General features: G+C 39.0%; 1 protein-coding gene across 2 annotated transcripts in view; it reads left to right on the top strand.

Moving 5' to 3' along the window:
* The first annotated feature begins 4610 nt into the window (after window positions 1–4610).
* KPNB1 (karyopherin subunit beta 1) overlaps window positions 4611–17626 on the top strand; it is a 46240-nt gene continuing 33224 nt past the window's right edge. Inside the window, exons 1-5 of one of the 2 annotated variants that reach the window (XM_088143467.1) lie at window positions 4611–4863; window positions 6230–6288; window positions 11277–11459; window positions 11804–12004; window positions 12787–12939. In XM_088143467.1, coding sequence (XP_087999593.1) covers window positions 4824–4863; window positions 6230–6288; window positions 11277–11459; window positions 11804–12004; window positions 12787–12939 — 636 coding nt within the window. In that variant the 5' untranslated portion in view covers window positions 4611–4823. The remainder of the gene's footprint in view (window positions 4864–6229; window positions 6289–11276; window positions 11460–11803; window positions 12005–12786; window positions 12940–17626) is intronic. The other variant, XM_007425983.4, reaches the window with a different exon arrangement.

The following is a 17626-nucleotide window of genomic DNA, read 5'->3' on the forward strand; positions in this document are numbered from 1 at the left end:
TCCAGCCTCATACCAATAGTGCATAGTTCCTGTTGCCCAGAAATGAGGTTGAATCTAACATGCAGACACATACTCTTCATTTATGAAGGGAAGACTTGGTTTCCAAGTGGCTGCTTCAGTCCACCTGCTCCTGTCTTCCCAAGAGGACACTCTGGCTTCCTGGAGACAACTCGTGAGCACAAATTGTACCACTTGGCAGAAGGCAAAATAGTTGCAACCCAAACTCTGCCCTTATATTCTTAAGTTTTATTGCCCTTATACTAGCCCAATGCACCACTCAGAGGATAACCAGGGAGCTTTACTAATTTTCCTTATATCTCTAGCTGAGAAGAAAAACAGGATACACCGGTACATTATTGTTTTACAGGATAGCATTTTGATTATCCTGGTCAAAACTGTGCTTTAGATCTCTCTACGAACAGAATAGTTAAACTAGTGAAGCCCAAATTAAGGTGGATACAAAGAAATCCTTGAAATGCATAGTAAATCTATTATACCGCATTTCTGACCGTTCTCTGGTGCACTAGATTGCCGTACCTAGTTCACAAACCACTTGGGAAAGCAATACTAAGGACGTATTGCTACTCGATAAGTATAAAATTTTCACCATCATTGCCACAGAATAGGTTCAGTAGGTAGCTTTTATTAGTAGGTAGCATTTACATTTTTTTCCCTGCCACTTGTATTGTTGATAAATCAAAGAGCAGAATTGCCTCAGTGATATTGGAAAGGATGCTTGGGAAAGATCTTGTTTATCATTCAGTATATCTTTGTATTACCATAAGTAACTTTGAACAAAAGCAGCAAATACACCACCCGTGATCGGGAAGTAGTGAAAAACTCTGGAGCCAGCTTATCTTTCTGTGGGTATTAACTTTTGCAGAACAGATACAATGTTGCAAATCTCAGCCTACTCTGAGTATGACAAGTGAATTATTAAAAACCATCTGTGCAAAACAAGTCAAGATGAGATATATAGGAAATAAGAACAAAAGCAAAGAAAACCTTGGGAATATGTGTGTGTATGGATGATTACATATGTGACTTGAGAAATACAAATATTTTAAGCATACTTACTAAATATTTCTATTCAGAACGTTTGTATATCCCAGGGTAATTTATTAGAAAAATGTATGGTAATACAGTATAACTAAGAAGTGATGACCAATGTTGAATACATCTATCAATAACTTCAAACTTCATGGCTGTCGACCAACTCAAGTAACTAGACTTTTACATACAATTAATCTAAAGAAGATAGATTCCATGCTTTGCAATACAAACCTAATTCATAGCTAAAGGCAGGAACTGAATCAGTTTCTTATGTTGCATTAATGCATGTAACATACCACCAAAAAGATTGCATTAATGAATTAATGCATTTTTTTTTCCTGTCTGTGAAAGCATAACAAGAAGATACTGCTTTCTTCCCATTCATATACTGGAACGTCAGTAATATATTCATCTAAACTGAAAGTATGAAATGAGTATGAACAGCTTAAGGTATCAAGGCTGAAGGAAGGGCAGAAGAGAAAAGAAGAAAAGAAAAAAGAAAAGAAAAGAAAAGATGGCTCTTCCTTTATTTCCCTTCCTTGGCTGGTTAGTCAAGTCTCCTTTAGTATTTCCCCTACCCGTTAAGTACTCTTAATAGGGATACCCCAGCTCTTGATCATAGAAAATTGAATATGTGAATAATGGAATTTCTGGTCATGCTTCTGAAAACAAACCCATACAATGAGTTATATGTGAGTATACAATATTAAGCAGCAAAAATAATTTTAAAATGACACAGCAGCCCCCCCCATAAAGTGCATCACAGAAGCAGATATCCAGTTCCCATATTTTTATTCTGTACTATTTCTGAGTTCTTAATTATGCTTTGTTTAAAATCGTTAAAGACCTTTTAGCTAAAAATTATCCTAGTTCAATGGGTGCTTACAGAAAAAAGAGAAAAGCTATATGGCAAGCCCTATCTGTTGATAAAGCCTTTGGCAAATTCACCAAAGATTCATGATCAAATAGAAGTTATTGTATGGATTATTAGTTAAAGAAAAAAACCATAGGTTTAGAGATAATTGAACCGGGATGAAAACAATAGAAGTATGGATAAGCAGTGAAATAGCCAAGTTTGCTAATGATTATTTATAGTGGTAGGAATGAAATGATAAAGAGTTTCAGAAGAATTTTTGAAAATTGGGAGAATGGGCTTTATAATGGCAAATGTGCTTCTGTTTAAACAAACATAAAAGATTGTATTGAGAAAATTTATACTTTTTTTGTATGTGGTGATGTATCCAAAATGATGGAAAATGATTTGGAAAAGGAATTTTGGCCCAATGGGATAAAACCTTGACATGTAACTCCCTGCAAAAAAGGCAATAATATTTTGGGAATAATTAGGAAAGTAATTGAAACTAAATGTGAATTTCATAATGCCTTGGTACAAATTAATGATGAAACCACACTTGGAATGCTGTCTACAGAGTAATCATCTTATAAAAAAAGATACTAAAGAGTGAAAAATGGACAGTCAGAAAATGAAGAGACTATAGGAACTTCCATATAAGAAACTATTGTATTTGAAACCTTTGACTTAGGGCAAAAAACAATTGAGCAGAGCTTTATAAAACTTGCCATGGTATTAAAAAACATAAGAAAGCATTCTTCCAAAACACATGCTATTTTTTTCTTGCTTTTTGAGTGACTATTTACAGAAAACACTGTAAGCGCAATTGCCCCTGGCAGTATAAGAAAAGGTTTGAAATAATTGTATATCAGCAAGTTCATTATTCAGTGGGAAAGCAACCATTCTTTAGTAGAGGATACGCTCTGCAAGTAAGGCCCAGGTTTAATTCCTGGCATGAACAGGGAGGGCTGGGGGAAAATATTCTGAAAACTGAAACAGCCACTGCAATTAGAGCACAGGCATCAATAAACTGTGACAGACTACCATCTCACTTGGCCCTCATGAGGCAGGGATAAGAAACCATTTTAGACCAGTGAACAACTTTGGAACCTTAACAGCTTATTGTGGGCATTCTCACAACATTGCTGCTATGGAAGTGAGGTGCTGTCTCTGGGCAACAGATGCCTTCACAAAATACCCATTTACCAGAAGACAAACTGATGAGGTTGCTCTTTGCCACTCCATTTAATTTCCCAATATGCTATCTATTACAGGTAGTGCCCAGGGTAAGAACGCCCTGGTTACAGACGACCCATAGTTAAGAACGGAGCATAAGTTAAGTACATAATGATTCGAGTTAAATACACAATGGTTTGAGTTCATTACACAATACCACTTATACAGCATTATACAATAATTCTGTTCTGGCTTACATACAAATTCGATTTGACAGACCTTGGGAATGGAACTCTTTCTTAAACTGGGGGCTACCTGTACTCCAAAATTATCTGTATTTCTTTGTGTAAAAGCATACATACTTCCAAATAAAAGATTCTGCTATAGCCACAGTCATATTTTTTTAAAATATAAAAATGCCTATGTAGGACTCAGATACTTCATTTGAAATACCAATGGTAAATGGCAGTGTTTTCCTTTTAAAAAAAATTAAAACATGGAAGAAAACAAGTCAAATAGGAACTGGAGCACTGTTGTATCTTTTTAGGAATATAGTACTGTAACTGGTGCACTTCCTATTCAGCAGAGCTCATGCAGAACATCCATGGGGTTTATACTAGACTGAACCTATACATGTATCTATGTCACACTCCCAGATCAGTATTTATTGGATAATTTCTGCTTCTAATCGCAATCTACTAGTTAAACTGAATGTAGGCATTTTGGTTTAGGTTTTTGAAAAAAGATATACTCCTCTGGAGAAATCAAATCAGTCAGCCCTTTGTTTCTGGAGGGCAATACAGCCGAACCTGCCAGATTCTTTGCAGAATAGTATGAATAAGAGAACAGTGTAGAACTGTAACGTTATTACACATTTACAAAACAGGTAAAGGTTTTCATTCACTATGAGCCAGGAAAAAGCTCGAAATGTTTCACTATGTTTGTTCATTTATGTTCGCAACGTAAATTCCTATTGCCTTGATTGATCTCTTCCCCAATATAAGGGCATAGGGTTGCTGTCTTAATTAACTCTGCACATCTCATTTAAATACAAAGTTTTTGAAACCATGCGTTCCTCTCGACCTGTCAGCCTCATGACGTACGATCCGCAACGGCCAATCAGCGTGGGAAGGAGGGGAAGGCGGGCGTTGGCCGGTTGAAAAGGAGCGGTGGAGGTGCTTCATGCGCCTTGGCAGGAATTGGAGTGCGTGAGCACGTTGCATACGCAGGAACGTTACGTGCCTGAAGGCAGACTAAGGCCTGGCAGGCCTGTCCAGTTAATCCACCAGAAAACAGGGCAGCGAATTAGCGTCCCCTCAGGGCGGTTGTGAGGAAGTGGGGGAGGCACGCTCTTTTGTGTTTCATTTCCCTCCCCCCCCCCGAATCGCACTCACTGAATCGCTTCATTTTAGCTCATTTAGCGCGCGCGCGCGCGCTTTCCCCCTCCCCTTTTCCTTTTTCTCCTCCTCCTCCTCTTCCGCCGCCACAAGGAGTTGTGTGTGACGAGGGGGAGGGGAAGTTGTAGGGGAGACTCGAGTCGCTTCCGCCGGGGGTGGGGCCGCCCCGCAGCTGAGGGAGAAGTAAAGAGCGCGCGAAGGGAGAGACCGACCGGCCGATTGAGCGGGCGGGCGGAGGGCGAGGCGGCGGCGATCACCGACTCCGGTCCTCTCTTTCCTTTTCCCTTTCCCTTTCCCCTTCCTCCTTTCCTTCCTAGCTTCACCTCGCCGCCGCCGCCACCACCATGGAGCTCATTACTATCTTGGAGAAGACGGTCTCGCCAGGTAAAGGGGAAAGAGATCCTACAGGCTCCTTCCTTACAGATCTGCTGCAGAGGGAAGAATGGCTGGGGTGAAAGCATCCCCCCTTTCCGAGGTCGGGAGGAGGTTGGGGGCAGGGAAGGGCATCTAGGCATAGGGCATATGTGGCTCTGGGGAAGGCGTTAGCTGGAGCCGTTGTTTGGAAGGGAGGGAATGAATGATCAAGGGGGAAGGTGTGGGAAGGGGCGAAGGAGGAAGCAGCGGTCCTCCCCTTGAGGATTCGGGGCCGTTGGAAGAGTCAGGCTCCGTCTCTGGCCTGGGGGATAAAGGAACCACTGAGGGCTTGGTTTGGGCCCCATGCTTGGAGGGAAAGGAGGGGCAAGCGTAAATTTTATTATTTGCGGTGTGGGGGAGATTGAGAATCCTCTAGCTAGGCCGGTACGGAAGTAGTCTTCGGCGTAAAACGGCCTTTTTTATATTTATTGTGTTGGTTGGGTCAGTTGATGAGCGTAATGGTGCACGTGTGTGGAAGAAGGTAGTTTTGAGCACAAGTTAATGGATTCGCTGCATGATACGGGTGGAAAGGGTCTTCTTGAGGGTGGAGATGAAGTCGCCTTGCGTGGCATACGGGATAAGGGTGGGGTGGAGATTCCTTAGCATATGACTGTGGGGCAAGTCTTCTCGTCCGAGAGCTGCTTCCCAGATGTGCTGGCTTACATGGGGAGACGGAGACTGACGGGAGAATAGGCGATGGCCTCCCGTCGGGTCAACCGTAAGACCAGTGCCTCCATGAGGGTAAAGGTAGGGTGGCAATGAAATGCAGCGTCCGCGATGGGGTTATTGAGGCCCGGTATTTATCTAGGTGGTCTTTCAGATCCGGTGTAGGCCAAAATCGGTAGACTGGGGGTGGCTGTGATAAGTAACTGATTGGGGGAGTTGTGTTGACAATGGGGTTGGAGACGTACTGGTATTTTGACAAATGTCGAGTGCATCTCCCCCCAAACCTTTAAAAAGTATTTAGATTATTCCTCGTGGATGGAGTGAAATTGGCTGTGGCATACTACATCGGTTATACTTGCAAAATACCCCAAGAAGTGTTTCTCTTCTTAGCCCCCCCTCCAACTTCTCTGGGTCTGATTGACCGTAAGTGAAGTTTGAGTAGAAGCATGATGCGCCGGGGACCTCTGTCTTAGGGAGGGGCGGGGGGGTTGAAAACCTTCATATTCGAAATGGAGAGTTGTCGGTGTCCTGATTTAAGCAGAAGGAAGAGCTGGAAAGAGGTGAGAAGATTTGGGAGGTTATTGTTGGGCTGAAACTGAGCTTTGGGGTCCCACTGACACCCCTTGGTGTATTTTTCTTTCCCCTTCCCCCACCCCCGGGTCTTCTGCAGACTGCACCGAGCTTGAAGCGGCTCAGAAGTTCCTGGAACAGGCAGCCATCGAGAACCTGGTAAGGGAAAACACAAGAGTTGAGCTGAGTTTGGGTGGGGTTTGCGAAAGCGGGATATTTTCCTTGTGTAAAAAGACACACATCAGAGCAGGCCGAGCCGCCATAGAGGGGCGCAGCCTAACCGAAGGCTTTTTCTTTTCTCTCTCTCTCTCTCCCTCTTTAGCGGGGGGGGGAGGCAAGAATGAAGCAGCCAATGGCAAAGCTCTCGAGAGTCGCGCCATCCAATCGGGGAGGCGAGCCGGGCCCGCGGGAGGGAAAAGGAAGGGGAGGGCAGCTTGGACCTACCGCGCTGCATGCATGGAGGGAAAGTGGGGGAGGTGGATAGATTGGGCCTGCGGGGCCGGCCATGTGGGGAAGCCGGCATGTATAGTCAGCTAAAGGCAGTCGGCAGGAGGCTGTCTGGAACGGGCCTTTGAGCTCATAACCAGGCCTACTAGGTTTCGGTTTTTTCTGCCTCGTCTCCTAGTCTAAAGATTCTCTTGTTCTGCATGCGGACTGTCCCCCATTTTCTGTACTTTTCCTGCTCTTCCATTTTTGTCCATTTCCCCCTCTTCTGTTTTTGCGGTGTTTTTCATAGATTTGAATAATTTTTATCCAGGCGTTGCCTGTATATATATTTTCTTCTTAAAATCTTATACGAACATGTACTTTTCTTTTTTATCCCTGGTTTGAAAACAGACATTGTCCTGCCTCAGTCTCTGAAATATACATTTTTATTTGTGAAATAATTCATTCATTCCTATACTGAAATTCATTGATTTAGAGCAAGACTAGTAGCCAAATGAAAGTTCTAAGCATTAACACACTATCTAGCATAAGTACCAGGATAACATGGTATAAAGTCTAGTGCTCAATAGTGAATTAAATCTAATCCAGAATTTATGAGGGAGCCATGTGGGGGGTAACTCTTACATATATTGAGTCAAGATTAAGATATATTCATTGTAAGGTCTTAAAGGAGAATGGAAATACAAATTGGGGGTAATTGCTTATGATGGTGACCCTTTGCTGTTGATAATTTAAATAGTCAATATGTGTGCAAATATTTAGAAAAAATAGAATATAATGAAAATAGTGTATCATAATCTGCCTATTAAAATAAATTATTGTGAATGAATTTTTTGCATGGCATTCATCACAAGAGAAAATTGTTGAATGGCCAGTCTTTAACTGATTACATATTCTAGAGATGAGCTTTCAATTTGCTTGAGGCTTGTTTTCAACAATCTTAAAGGAAGGAAATATCTAAGTTGCATTGGCAGTGTTAGCAGGGTCCATACATTATCAGAGCAATAGATGTCTTAGTATCTTAGATTTCATATAGGGGCTTAGAACGTTTTTCCTTCCTTTTTTCCTCACTGATGCTTAAATTAACTTTCTACTTCCTCACTGATACTTAAGTTAACTTTCTACTTTTAAAGGGCGTGGTAATAAGTAAATCTGTGATAAAAGTACAAACAAATAAATGACAAATGTACATTTGTTGCTGAACAGCTTATTATTTGCATTGCTAATGCAATCATCCTTAACATTAGCATTTTTTATACAGTATGATTGTTCCTTCCCTAAAAAGCTAAGTGAAAATTCTGGAATACTTTCATATGACATTATACGTACTGTTCTATGGTGGGTAGGCAGGGTTCTTTTTACAGTTAGATTATTCTGTTGTCAGAGAATCTGCACCAATCAGTAAAGTGTATTGGTGGTAATGTATTACTAGTCAAATTTGAAGTCCATTTTTACTGTGTGAAATACACCTCTCTTTGAGGATCTCACATTTTAAATGGAAGAACAGTGTGAGTTAGCACTGAAGACTCATTTCTCAGTCTCCCCCAAATGTTCAGAAAGATGTAAAGTGTCTATAGACTCCTAAGGGACTAGCATCAGATTTTGAAAAAGAGATCACATTTGTATTCAATCCTCCTTTTAAAAGAAGATGTATCCTTGTATCTCATTTTATCTTTATAGTAACTCTTTGAAATAGATTGGACTGGGGACAGTGGATGGGCCTAGGCCAGGTAGATAACTTTGTGGCTGAACTGGGATTTGAAATTTGATTTCCAAAGTTCAGCTCCAACAGAAACTCTGTGATGCATTTGCATTTTTCCTCAAACTTATGCTGTCTAGATGTCCTAGACAATAGTTCTCATTTCTGGCCAGCAGGGCCAATAAACTCTTTCTGTGAGGTCTAAAAAATAAAAATACAGTCAAAGATATATGTTTTTAAATGACTTACTCAATTAAGAATTACCCTTGACCAGAAAATAGAAAAAAAAACAATATTGGTTGATATTATAACATGTCTTGGCCTTAGAGATTCTTTGATAATTTGTATGTTCTTAAGATGGGTAGTAGTAATAAAGATTTCTGCAGAACAATACTTTGTAAAGTAAATACTAGAATGCTGATTATTTTATCTTAAGTGTCCCACATATTATGCTTATCCTATTTTTATTTATACTGTCTCTTGAGATGAATAACCATGTATGAGGGCTTGGGTGCAGAAAAGAATTGGGAATGGATAAGCATCTATTTCACCCATTGCTTTGACAGATATTAGTTTCAGAATGTGCTTTGGCATGTTAAGGCGTAATTCTCACTTTTGTCCCTTGGTAGCAGAACAGTTTTGAAATAAAACAGTGAAAAAGTGCTGTAACACTTATTTACTCTCTGCATAACAGACTGCTAAATTAAGGTTTGAGGATCTTGACAAGTTGCTTACCCCTCGTGGCTTGTCACTTACCATCATAAGAAAGATATAAACTTTATTATAGTGACATTCCTTGTCCCTTAATCCAGAGTTATGTGTATGTTCAAAAATCATAAAGTTTACAAAGTACATCATGATTGGACAAGAAAAAGAATCAGGTGCAGGAATTAGAAAATTAAACCTGCTACCTCTATACTGTAAAGCTTTAAAGTGCATCCCTGATTAACTTAATTATCACATAAATACTTTGATCTTTTTCTACACAAATTTTCTTTTTCCCATGCTTTTTATATCTACTCATTGATCAGCTTGGGGAGAAAGAAGGGACAGACTAAGTAGTCCTGCAACTTGCATGATCTAAATAGTATCTTGCCTACTTGTCCAAGCTTTATTCTTGTGCCATTCTGACTATGGAGGAGGATAAAAGGGCAATATTTAAGAATATTCTGGACTTTGTTAGATAGTATGAAAAAGTAATCTGAATGATATGAAGTTGATAGCAGTGATAAGATAGGCAGGAATCAATGAAAGAGTTGAGGGACTAATTTATATTTAATCATTTGTGAATGAGCCCTGGAAAAGAGTGCTGCGTTGGGATTGAAAAAGCTGCAGAAATGGTTAAACATTCCTAGAAAACAATTAATTGAATCTGAGAAAACATCCAAAGATAGTTTATGATATGGCAATGGAACTCCTTCTTTTCAAAAAAGTAAACATTCCTATTAGGCAGTCAGAAGCTAACTGATTGAAAAGTCCTGGCAGTGCTCTATTTCTTAAATATATCGTTCAGATAGTAGTGTTTTAAATTTAATGAAACTTTTACATCTTGCTATACTGTCTACTTCCATCAAAAGTTAAAGAATGTGGCTTAAGCATTATAGTTTATGCCTTTGGGATTGTTTAACCATGTTGTTCTTTTCTACACTTTATACTTCCTGACTGGTTTTAATAATAAAATTTACTCAAAATCCAAATTTAGCAACACTACATTTTCTGTTTACCCTATTACTCTTTCTAAACCATTGGTGGTGAAGTTTACTTAATGGCCAGCATAGCTCAGGAAAGAACGGCTTTTAGTAGCAAATTGCTCCTGGACACATGTTGATATATTTAGTTAGATTTTTGAAGAGCTGTCCTAGCTAAAAGTGGTGTAGTTTGTTCATTACAATAACTGAAACATCATTTGGTGACAATACTGAATTTCTTTATTAGGAGGTCATTTTTGCACATACAGAAGTTCTCTTGCATCATTTGTCAAAATAACTGCTGTAAAAACTGCTAGTAACTTCTAGCTCTATGATTTCCCCCCATCTTTTACAGCAAAGCAAAGATTAAGTAAGTATCTTATTCTGCTGTCCAACAGTCAGACCAGTGTTACATATTCCATAGCTCTATTTTGCTGCTAGCCATGAAAGTCTGTATTCAGGTTGTAACCAGCGTAGCAGAGAAACCCACCAAATATTTAAAACTATTCATATAAAAACTATTCATAAATGTGCTGCTGCTGGTCTAAGTTAGTAAGCAACAACTGGATTTGAAGTCTAAAACTGAGAGGCAAAAACATTGCAGCTCAAATTAATTCCTGTACACTATATTAACAAGTTAATGTCATTTTTCTCTCCTTTAGTAATTTGGCTTTTTTTATTTTGCACTTTTTCTTTCTGTGTTGTTGTTGCATTTGTATATACATCATCTGACTGGTCAGATAATGTAAATAAACTATACTACCTCTACAGTAAGGCAACATATCCAAAACCAAGGTTTCTGTGATACCTCATAATTTGATGTAGCTATTTGATAGCTAGAATCTTTGTGTATGTAACATTGTTTGTATATTGTGATGATCATGGACCAAAATATAATTGACAGATATTGCATACATGTTTTATTTTTTTATCCTTAAATGCCTTTGAGAACTGAATTTAAAGAAGCCACGTTGGCTATGGTTGCTATCCATCAGTTAAGCACTTAATTCTTCCTCTCTCCTATAGTTCTGTGTTAGCTTTTAAGTTTGAACCTTTGAACACAAGTACAGAATACCTTCCATTTGATTTAAAATGAGATGTAATTCTATGCAAATGAAATATATGAAGAACTATAAAGATAAAGATTTTAGTGTTGTCTGGTGGTATGTGTGGATGAGTTGTGTGCTGCCTGAATCAGAACTGAAAAAATGTTTTGATCTAGATTGTGATAGATGTATGTTTTTGTGTTGACTGAAAAGAGAAAGATGTAACTAGTTTTAGTTACTGATATTCCTTCTTTCTTTGTCTGCCAGCCTACTTTCCTTGTGGAACTGTCCAGAGTGCTAGCAAACCCAGGAAACAGCCAAGTTGCAAGAGTTGCAGCTGGTTTGCAGATCAAGAACTCTCTGACATCTAAAGATCCTGATGTAAAGACCCAACACCAACAGAGATGGCTTGCAATCGATGCCAATGCTCGCAGAGAAGTCAAAAATTATGTATGTTAAACCTTAGCATTTCAAGTTTTACTTCCCAGTCCTGCTTATTTATCAGTATGGGTGTCTTTCAGTAATAAAAGCATCTACATCTTTGTTCGAATACTTTTTCTTCAATTTACAATTCTCTTCCTGTTTGTTCCTAAGCTGAGAAAAGTATCTCTTACAACCTCTAAAAGTTGGGAGGCGTGCCTTATTTCAGGAATAATAGAGTTCAATATTATGTTTTTGCTCAACCTCAAGAATGGTACAGTTTAAGACACAATATTCCATTGCTTAGTGCTAACAGTATTGCAGCTTTGTGTTCTTGCCTACTGATAAGATAATCCTCTTCTTATCTTCCACAGGTTTTGCAAACCTTGGGTACAGAAACCTACAGGCCCAGCTCAGCATCACAGTGCGTTGCTGGCATCGCCTGTGCAGAGATCCCCATGAATCAGTGGCCTGAACTTATTCCTCAGCTAGTAGCCAATGTTACAAATCAACACAGCACAGAGCATATGAAAGAATCAACATTGGAAGCCATTGGCTATATTTGTCAGGATATTGTAAGTGTTGCCTTCAACATGCTGTTCAGATGATGCTGGTCTTTCCTCTTGTGCTTGTCATCCTCTTGCTCTCCGTGGCTTAATTTGAATCAAAATCTCTACAATGGGCTCATTCCCCAGTTTTGTTAACAGTGTCAGGGAGCAGTGCACAATAATACTGCTCCTGAAAATGTTCTAAATTTTTCTCACATGATTGTAGCTGATTCCAAATTGAGTATTGGAGGCTTGATCTTTGAAGCCAACTGGAGATCCTAGCATTTGTTCTTCTGGAGTGAAACTATGTGTAATTACTGCCTACTGTTGTTTAAAGGAACAAAGCAAATTAAGTCTTGCAGTTTCAGACAGGAAGTTTGTGCAGAACAAGAAAAATGAGCCACCAGTTTTTTTGCCCAAGTTTTCTATCATTTGTTCCTACTCTGTGACAAATGCAAATTAATTTCATCAGGAATTGTGCATCTACCCATGGGAGAGATTCAAAGGTTCTGAAATATACAGCACATCAGTAGGTTCCATCTAGCCACCTATCTCTGTGCTGGAGGCTGGAATAGAGGACTGAATTCAAGTTAGCCCTTGAATTCATCTTTCTGTGTCCAAATAACTTGCAAACCCCCAGAAAGTAAAGTACTCAGTGACTAACATGGGGTGTAGTGATAAACAGCCTCCCTTCTAAATTGAGAATGCCTGAATTTCTCAATTTAGATAACATGCTAGGGTTATCTTTTGACCTGGTTGTGCATTTCATGGGAATCCTGGCATAGTTTATGCTATTCTTCCTCTTTCAGGATCCAGAACAACTTCAGGATAAATCCAATGAGATTTTGACTGCCATTATCCAGGGCATGAGGAAAGAAGAGCCAAGTAATAATGTGAAATTAGCGGCTACTAATGCACTCTTGAACTCTTTGGAATTCACCAAAGCAAACTTTGACAAAGAGGTAAGTGGACATATTTGATGTGTGAGAAAAAAATGGATTGAAAAGCAAACCAATGGAATAATAATAAATCCATGGTCTATGATGAGAAACCATGCACCACGCTGAGTTCTGATGCACTCCTGTTTTTGCTGAGACTTGGATTTGTATGTGTTTAGAACTCGCTTTGAAAAACTTACTCCTTTTGTATTCATTCAAGTCAGAATAATAACTCAAAGTGGCATACACACAAACATGCTTTAATTTTTAGTGACTTGGCTGTGGCTACATACAGGATTCTGTTACCATAACTTATCTTCTTGTATGCCCCAGTTTGGAGATCAGTTTAATATATAGGGAATTAAACATTAAGGTATACAGTGTCAGCAATTTGCTTCCTAAGTCTTATTTCTTACACCAAATTTGTATGTTCTTTTGCATCTTGGGATGTGATATTGCCAGTGGATCAGTTCCTGCCATGGAATATGTATAACCTATTCAATTGGCTTCATAGTATTTTTCTAATCTATTTCAAACTAACACCCAATTATATTGTCCTTATAAATAAAATCCATAATTTGCACAAGTGTTCATTAAGCAGTCCATGATAGTGAATCAGTATGTGGCAAGTATCTTAGAAGTCAATATGGGCATTGTGGGAACACCTAGAGAATTTGAAGAGGATCCAGCTTCAGTGCTTTCTCTGAAGTGCTGATAACACACTAGGTCTTGTTTTTTTCTTTAATTGGCAGCAATTTTAATAGTCCTGTTGCTAATTACTTAAAAAAGGATGAACGTATTCACATGTAAAATGAGTATAACCATTTCTTCACCATTTATTTGGTGAAGGAGTTACATTTAAGATTAAGTTAAATCTTAAAGTTAAAGTTAAATCTTAAAGATTAAGTTAAATCTTAAGATTTAAGATTTGTTTTTAAAGCAAGATCCAAACATTGTGCATATAAAAAATAAAATTTCTCCTGTCAATTTATCTAAAATTAAAATAGTAATATTATGGGAGACAATGAGTCATTTGTAAAACTTCTTATGAGATTTAAGTAATGCAGTAAATTTCTAATTTGTAAATTGTAAGCCATGCTTTTAAATACTCATTTCTAAATTCTATCTGCTTATCTTCAGAAAGATACTAAAATGTAAATCCTACTATAGGTCTCATATACTGATTGTGCTAATGTCTAATGAAGCATTGGTGATCTTTGTAACGTTTGTATCTAATAGTGGATACCTTCTTTGGTAATAAGGGTTTAATCTTACTGTGCTGTAAAACTGTTTTAAGGTTAGACATACTGAATGCCATTTAACTCTCTATAAGTAGGTTTTAGTTAATGTTTTAATTGATAATAGCATCTCATGTTATGCTATGATTTTGTAAGGGAACCCTTAACAGTTTGGGCCTGGCTGTTTTTTTTTCTTTGCAGCTATTTTTATTTGAATAACAATTAATTAGATTTGCATACAAAATGAAATAATTTTTGTCTAGCTCAGAACCAAATCCCTCCCCCTTCCACCTTAGGACATTTGAAATTTCTTCTGAGCATGAACTGAAATGTGATTGTTCCAGGGAGAAGTGATTTGGTGTTGGGGTGGGTTAAGTCCTGGAACAATTGAGGAGGGGGAGATGGTAGAATACGCTGCACTGTGGCATAGGCATGGTTACTGAAGTAAGGCAAGGCAAAGAAAGTGCTGGGAAGCTGGGACAGGCAGATCAACAGTGTGGAGGAAGAAGGAAGAGAGGGCAATGCTCATCAGCCTTACCCTACTCACCCCATAAAAACGTTCTGGGATTCCTTTGGATTTGTTTCACCAAAATCCAGAACAACCAAAACATTTGTGCACATTCCTATTCAATGAAATGTTCAATTTTCTGTTGTAGGGAACAAAACCTGATATCTGATATCCTTTGCTCCTTTGTTTTTCATCATAGGATAAAACAAGAGTTAAGCACACTTTTTGTAGCCATGTGCCTATATAAATAAAACACAAGCAGTGGCTTTATTTCAAGGCTACTATCAACAACATAATTGCAAAAATACTACTTTGGCTGTTGGTTAGAGACTTTTTCCTAATACATGTAATTGCACAGTGAATACTTTGCATTTGACATTTGTCAGCATAGCAACACATCTTTAATGTATTAGGCAAACTGTCTACAAAGTTTAAGAAACAGAGCAGCAAAGTTTTTTTAATTGGACAGCCTGTCCTCAGGAACAACATAGCAAGAGGAAATATCTACTTAATGCCCATGCATAGTGCACACTTTCACATTTGGCAAACCTCCTGAAAAAGAAAACACAGCACATATAGACCAAATTATATTATAAATCATGAACTTTAACTTCTCTATAGAAAGTAATTTGAAGACCGAAGGAAGCTTATCTAACATGATACTATGAAGCATTAATGATGAAATGATGAAGCATTAATCTGTATCCTCATTATGTTTGAGAGTATACCATATTTTAGCTATTTTTCCAATCACAGCCCTTTCATGTACAAAGCCCATTTTTAGTTACTAAAAAGATGTTCTGCAACCTGTATGTTGGGAGATGCAGCTCCCGCAGGATAAAAGTTGAAATAACTTTCTTGGAATCACCCAGTTCTAGTGCATAGAGAATAAAATAATAAGCCGAAGTCCCATCCCAACTGCCACTAGTTGCTGAAAAAGGGGGGGAAAGGTGAGGAACAATTAGTTAAGTACAGGTTCAGCCTGAGAACCATTTGGGCACCATTTGCTCTGTTGGGAGATGCAGCTCCAGCACCATCAGACCTTTGCATCTTTTGTCCTACTGATGACTAGAGGCAATAGGAATAACAATCAAAAGTTTCCTCTTTGTCTGTTTCTTCAACTCTGCTTTCCCCTGATTTTCTTTCTTCCATCAGAATAGCAAAAATACGGGTATTGTACAGTATGTAATTTCTGAAATAAGCCTGACTTGTCCTGTTGGTCCTTAAGCGTCTATCTGTAGATACTCTCAATGAGCTTGGTTCTACTCATACACATATGCTCTATTAAATACAGACCCCAGTGAATGAACTGGGTGATTCCAAGAAGAGTTATTTCAACTTCTATCCTGCTGGAGCTGCATCTCTCAACATACAGGTTGCAGAACATCTTTTTAGTAACTAAAAATGGGCTTTGTACATGAAAGGGCTGTGATTGGAAAAAATAAAATACAGTGGTACCTCGGGTTACGAATTTAATCCGTTCCGTGACTCTGGTCGCAACCCAATTTGTTCGCAACCCGAAGCAAATTTTCCCATAAGGTTCAATGTAATTACCGTTAATCCATTCCGGCGTCCGTGGACCACGCGTCAAGGGCGGAAAAACGGCCATGCGGCAGAGTGGAAAAATGGCCACGTGCCGCAGGCAGAAAAACGGCCGCGGACCACGCGGCAGGGTGGAAAAACGGCCACGGACCACGTGGCACGGGTGGAAAAATGGCTGCGGACCACCTGGCACGGGCGGAAAATGGCTGCAGACCACGTGGCACGGGTGGAAAAATGGCCGCGGACCACGTGGCACGGGCGGAAAATGGCCGCGGACCACGTGGCACGGCGGAAAATGGCCGCAGATCCGGTTCGTACCCCGAGCCGGAATTCGCAAACCGAGGTAAATTTTTGCGGCCAGAGCTGGTCGTAACCCGAAAAGTTTGTAAGCAGAGGCATTCGTAACCCGAGGTACCACTGTATGGTAAACAGAACAATGTGCATAGCGCATTTCCAGTAAAAACTACAGTTCTGTGAACAATTCTCTTTAGAATTTTGTGAATATTTGTCTTTGTCACTGAATGTTATTAGAGTTCACTAATTTATAAAGGGAGTCTGAATGAACAAATAAAACCCAAGTGCAAGTGTGTGTTTAGCTTATTCCATAAACAATCCAATCTGAGATGTGCCTCCCTGCCTATTTAAGTCATTTCAGATAAAAGGATAAATAGGGCCAGATTTCAAATTTGGGGCAGCCCTACCTCAGATATTTCTCAAAAACATTGGCTTTCCTTATCACTCTGAAACTTTCAGCACAGAGATCCTACTGGCACATGCCTTGCTGAAAAGGAATGTCTGATGGTCTCAGTAAAAAAATAATTGAATCTGTTTAATCTGGAAAATGTTATAATACAATTTTTGAAGCTCCGGGGCTTTATTAATCTGCCATCAGAGTTGAAATTTAGAATATTTGGGACAGTAGTGAATCTTCCCAAAAGTAGCCATCTGGTCAAAATTGCCCATGAGCAGCAGATTACAAAGAAGCCCAGAACAAAACCCTAGGATCTGCAGCCACTTGGCTTGATTAAAGCTGGTGTTGATGACCCCAACGTCCAAAAAGTACTGGGTAAAAATGGAATTCATGGGAATCTAGCAAGGTGGAAGCCATTGTTTACTACGAAGATTATTGATGCCTATCTGAAATTTGCCAGCAAGCACTTGGAAGAATGTTCTATAGATGTATAAGTCACAAGTAGAGCTTTTTATGGTTATATGAATATTGTTATATTTGGGGGAAGCTAAAACATATGAATTCTATGGAAGAATATCAGACTGTCCATCAGCTAAATCTGAAGTACACATGGATGATGCAGCAAAATACTGATCCTGAACATACAAACAAGTCTATAAGAGAATGGATGAAGAAAAATAAATTAATTATTTTGGAATAGCTGTGTCATAGTCATCCTAGAAATGTGGCAAA

This window comes from Python bivittatus, unplaced genomic scaffold, assembly GCF_059951505.1.
Source record: "Python bivittatus isolate LINGU-HERP-01145 unplaced genomic scaffold, Pbiv_v1 ctg000410_np1212, whole genome shotgun sequence".
In the NCBI taxonomy this organism is placed as follows: domain Eukaryota; kingdom Metazoa; phylum Chordata; class Lepidosauria; order Squamata; family Pythonidae; genus Python; species Python bivittatus.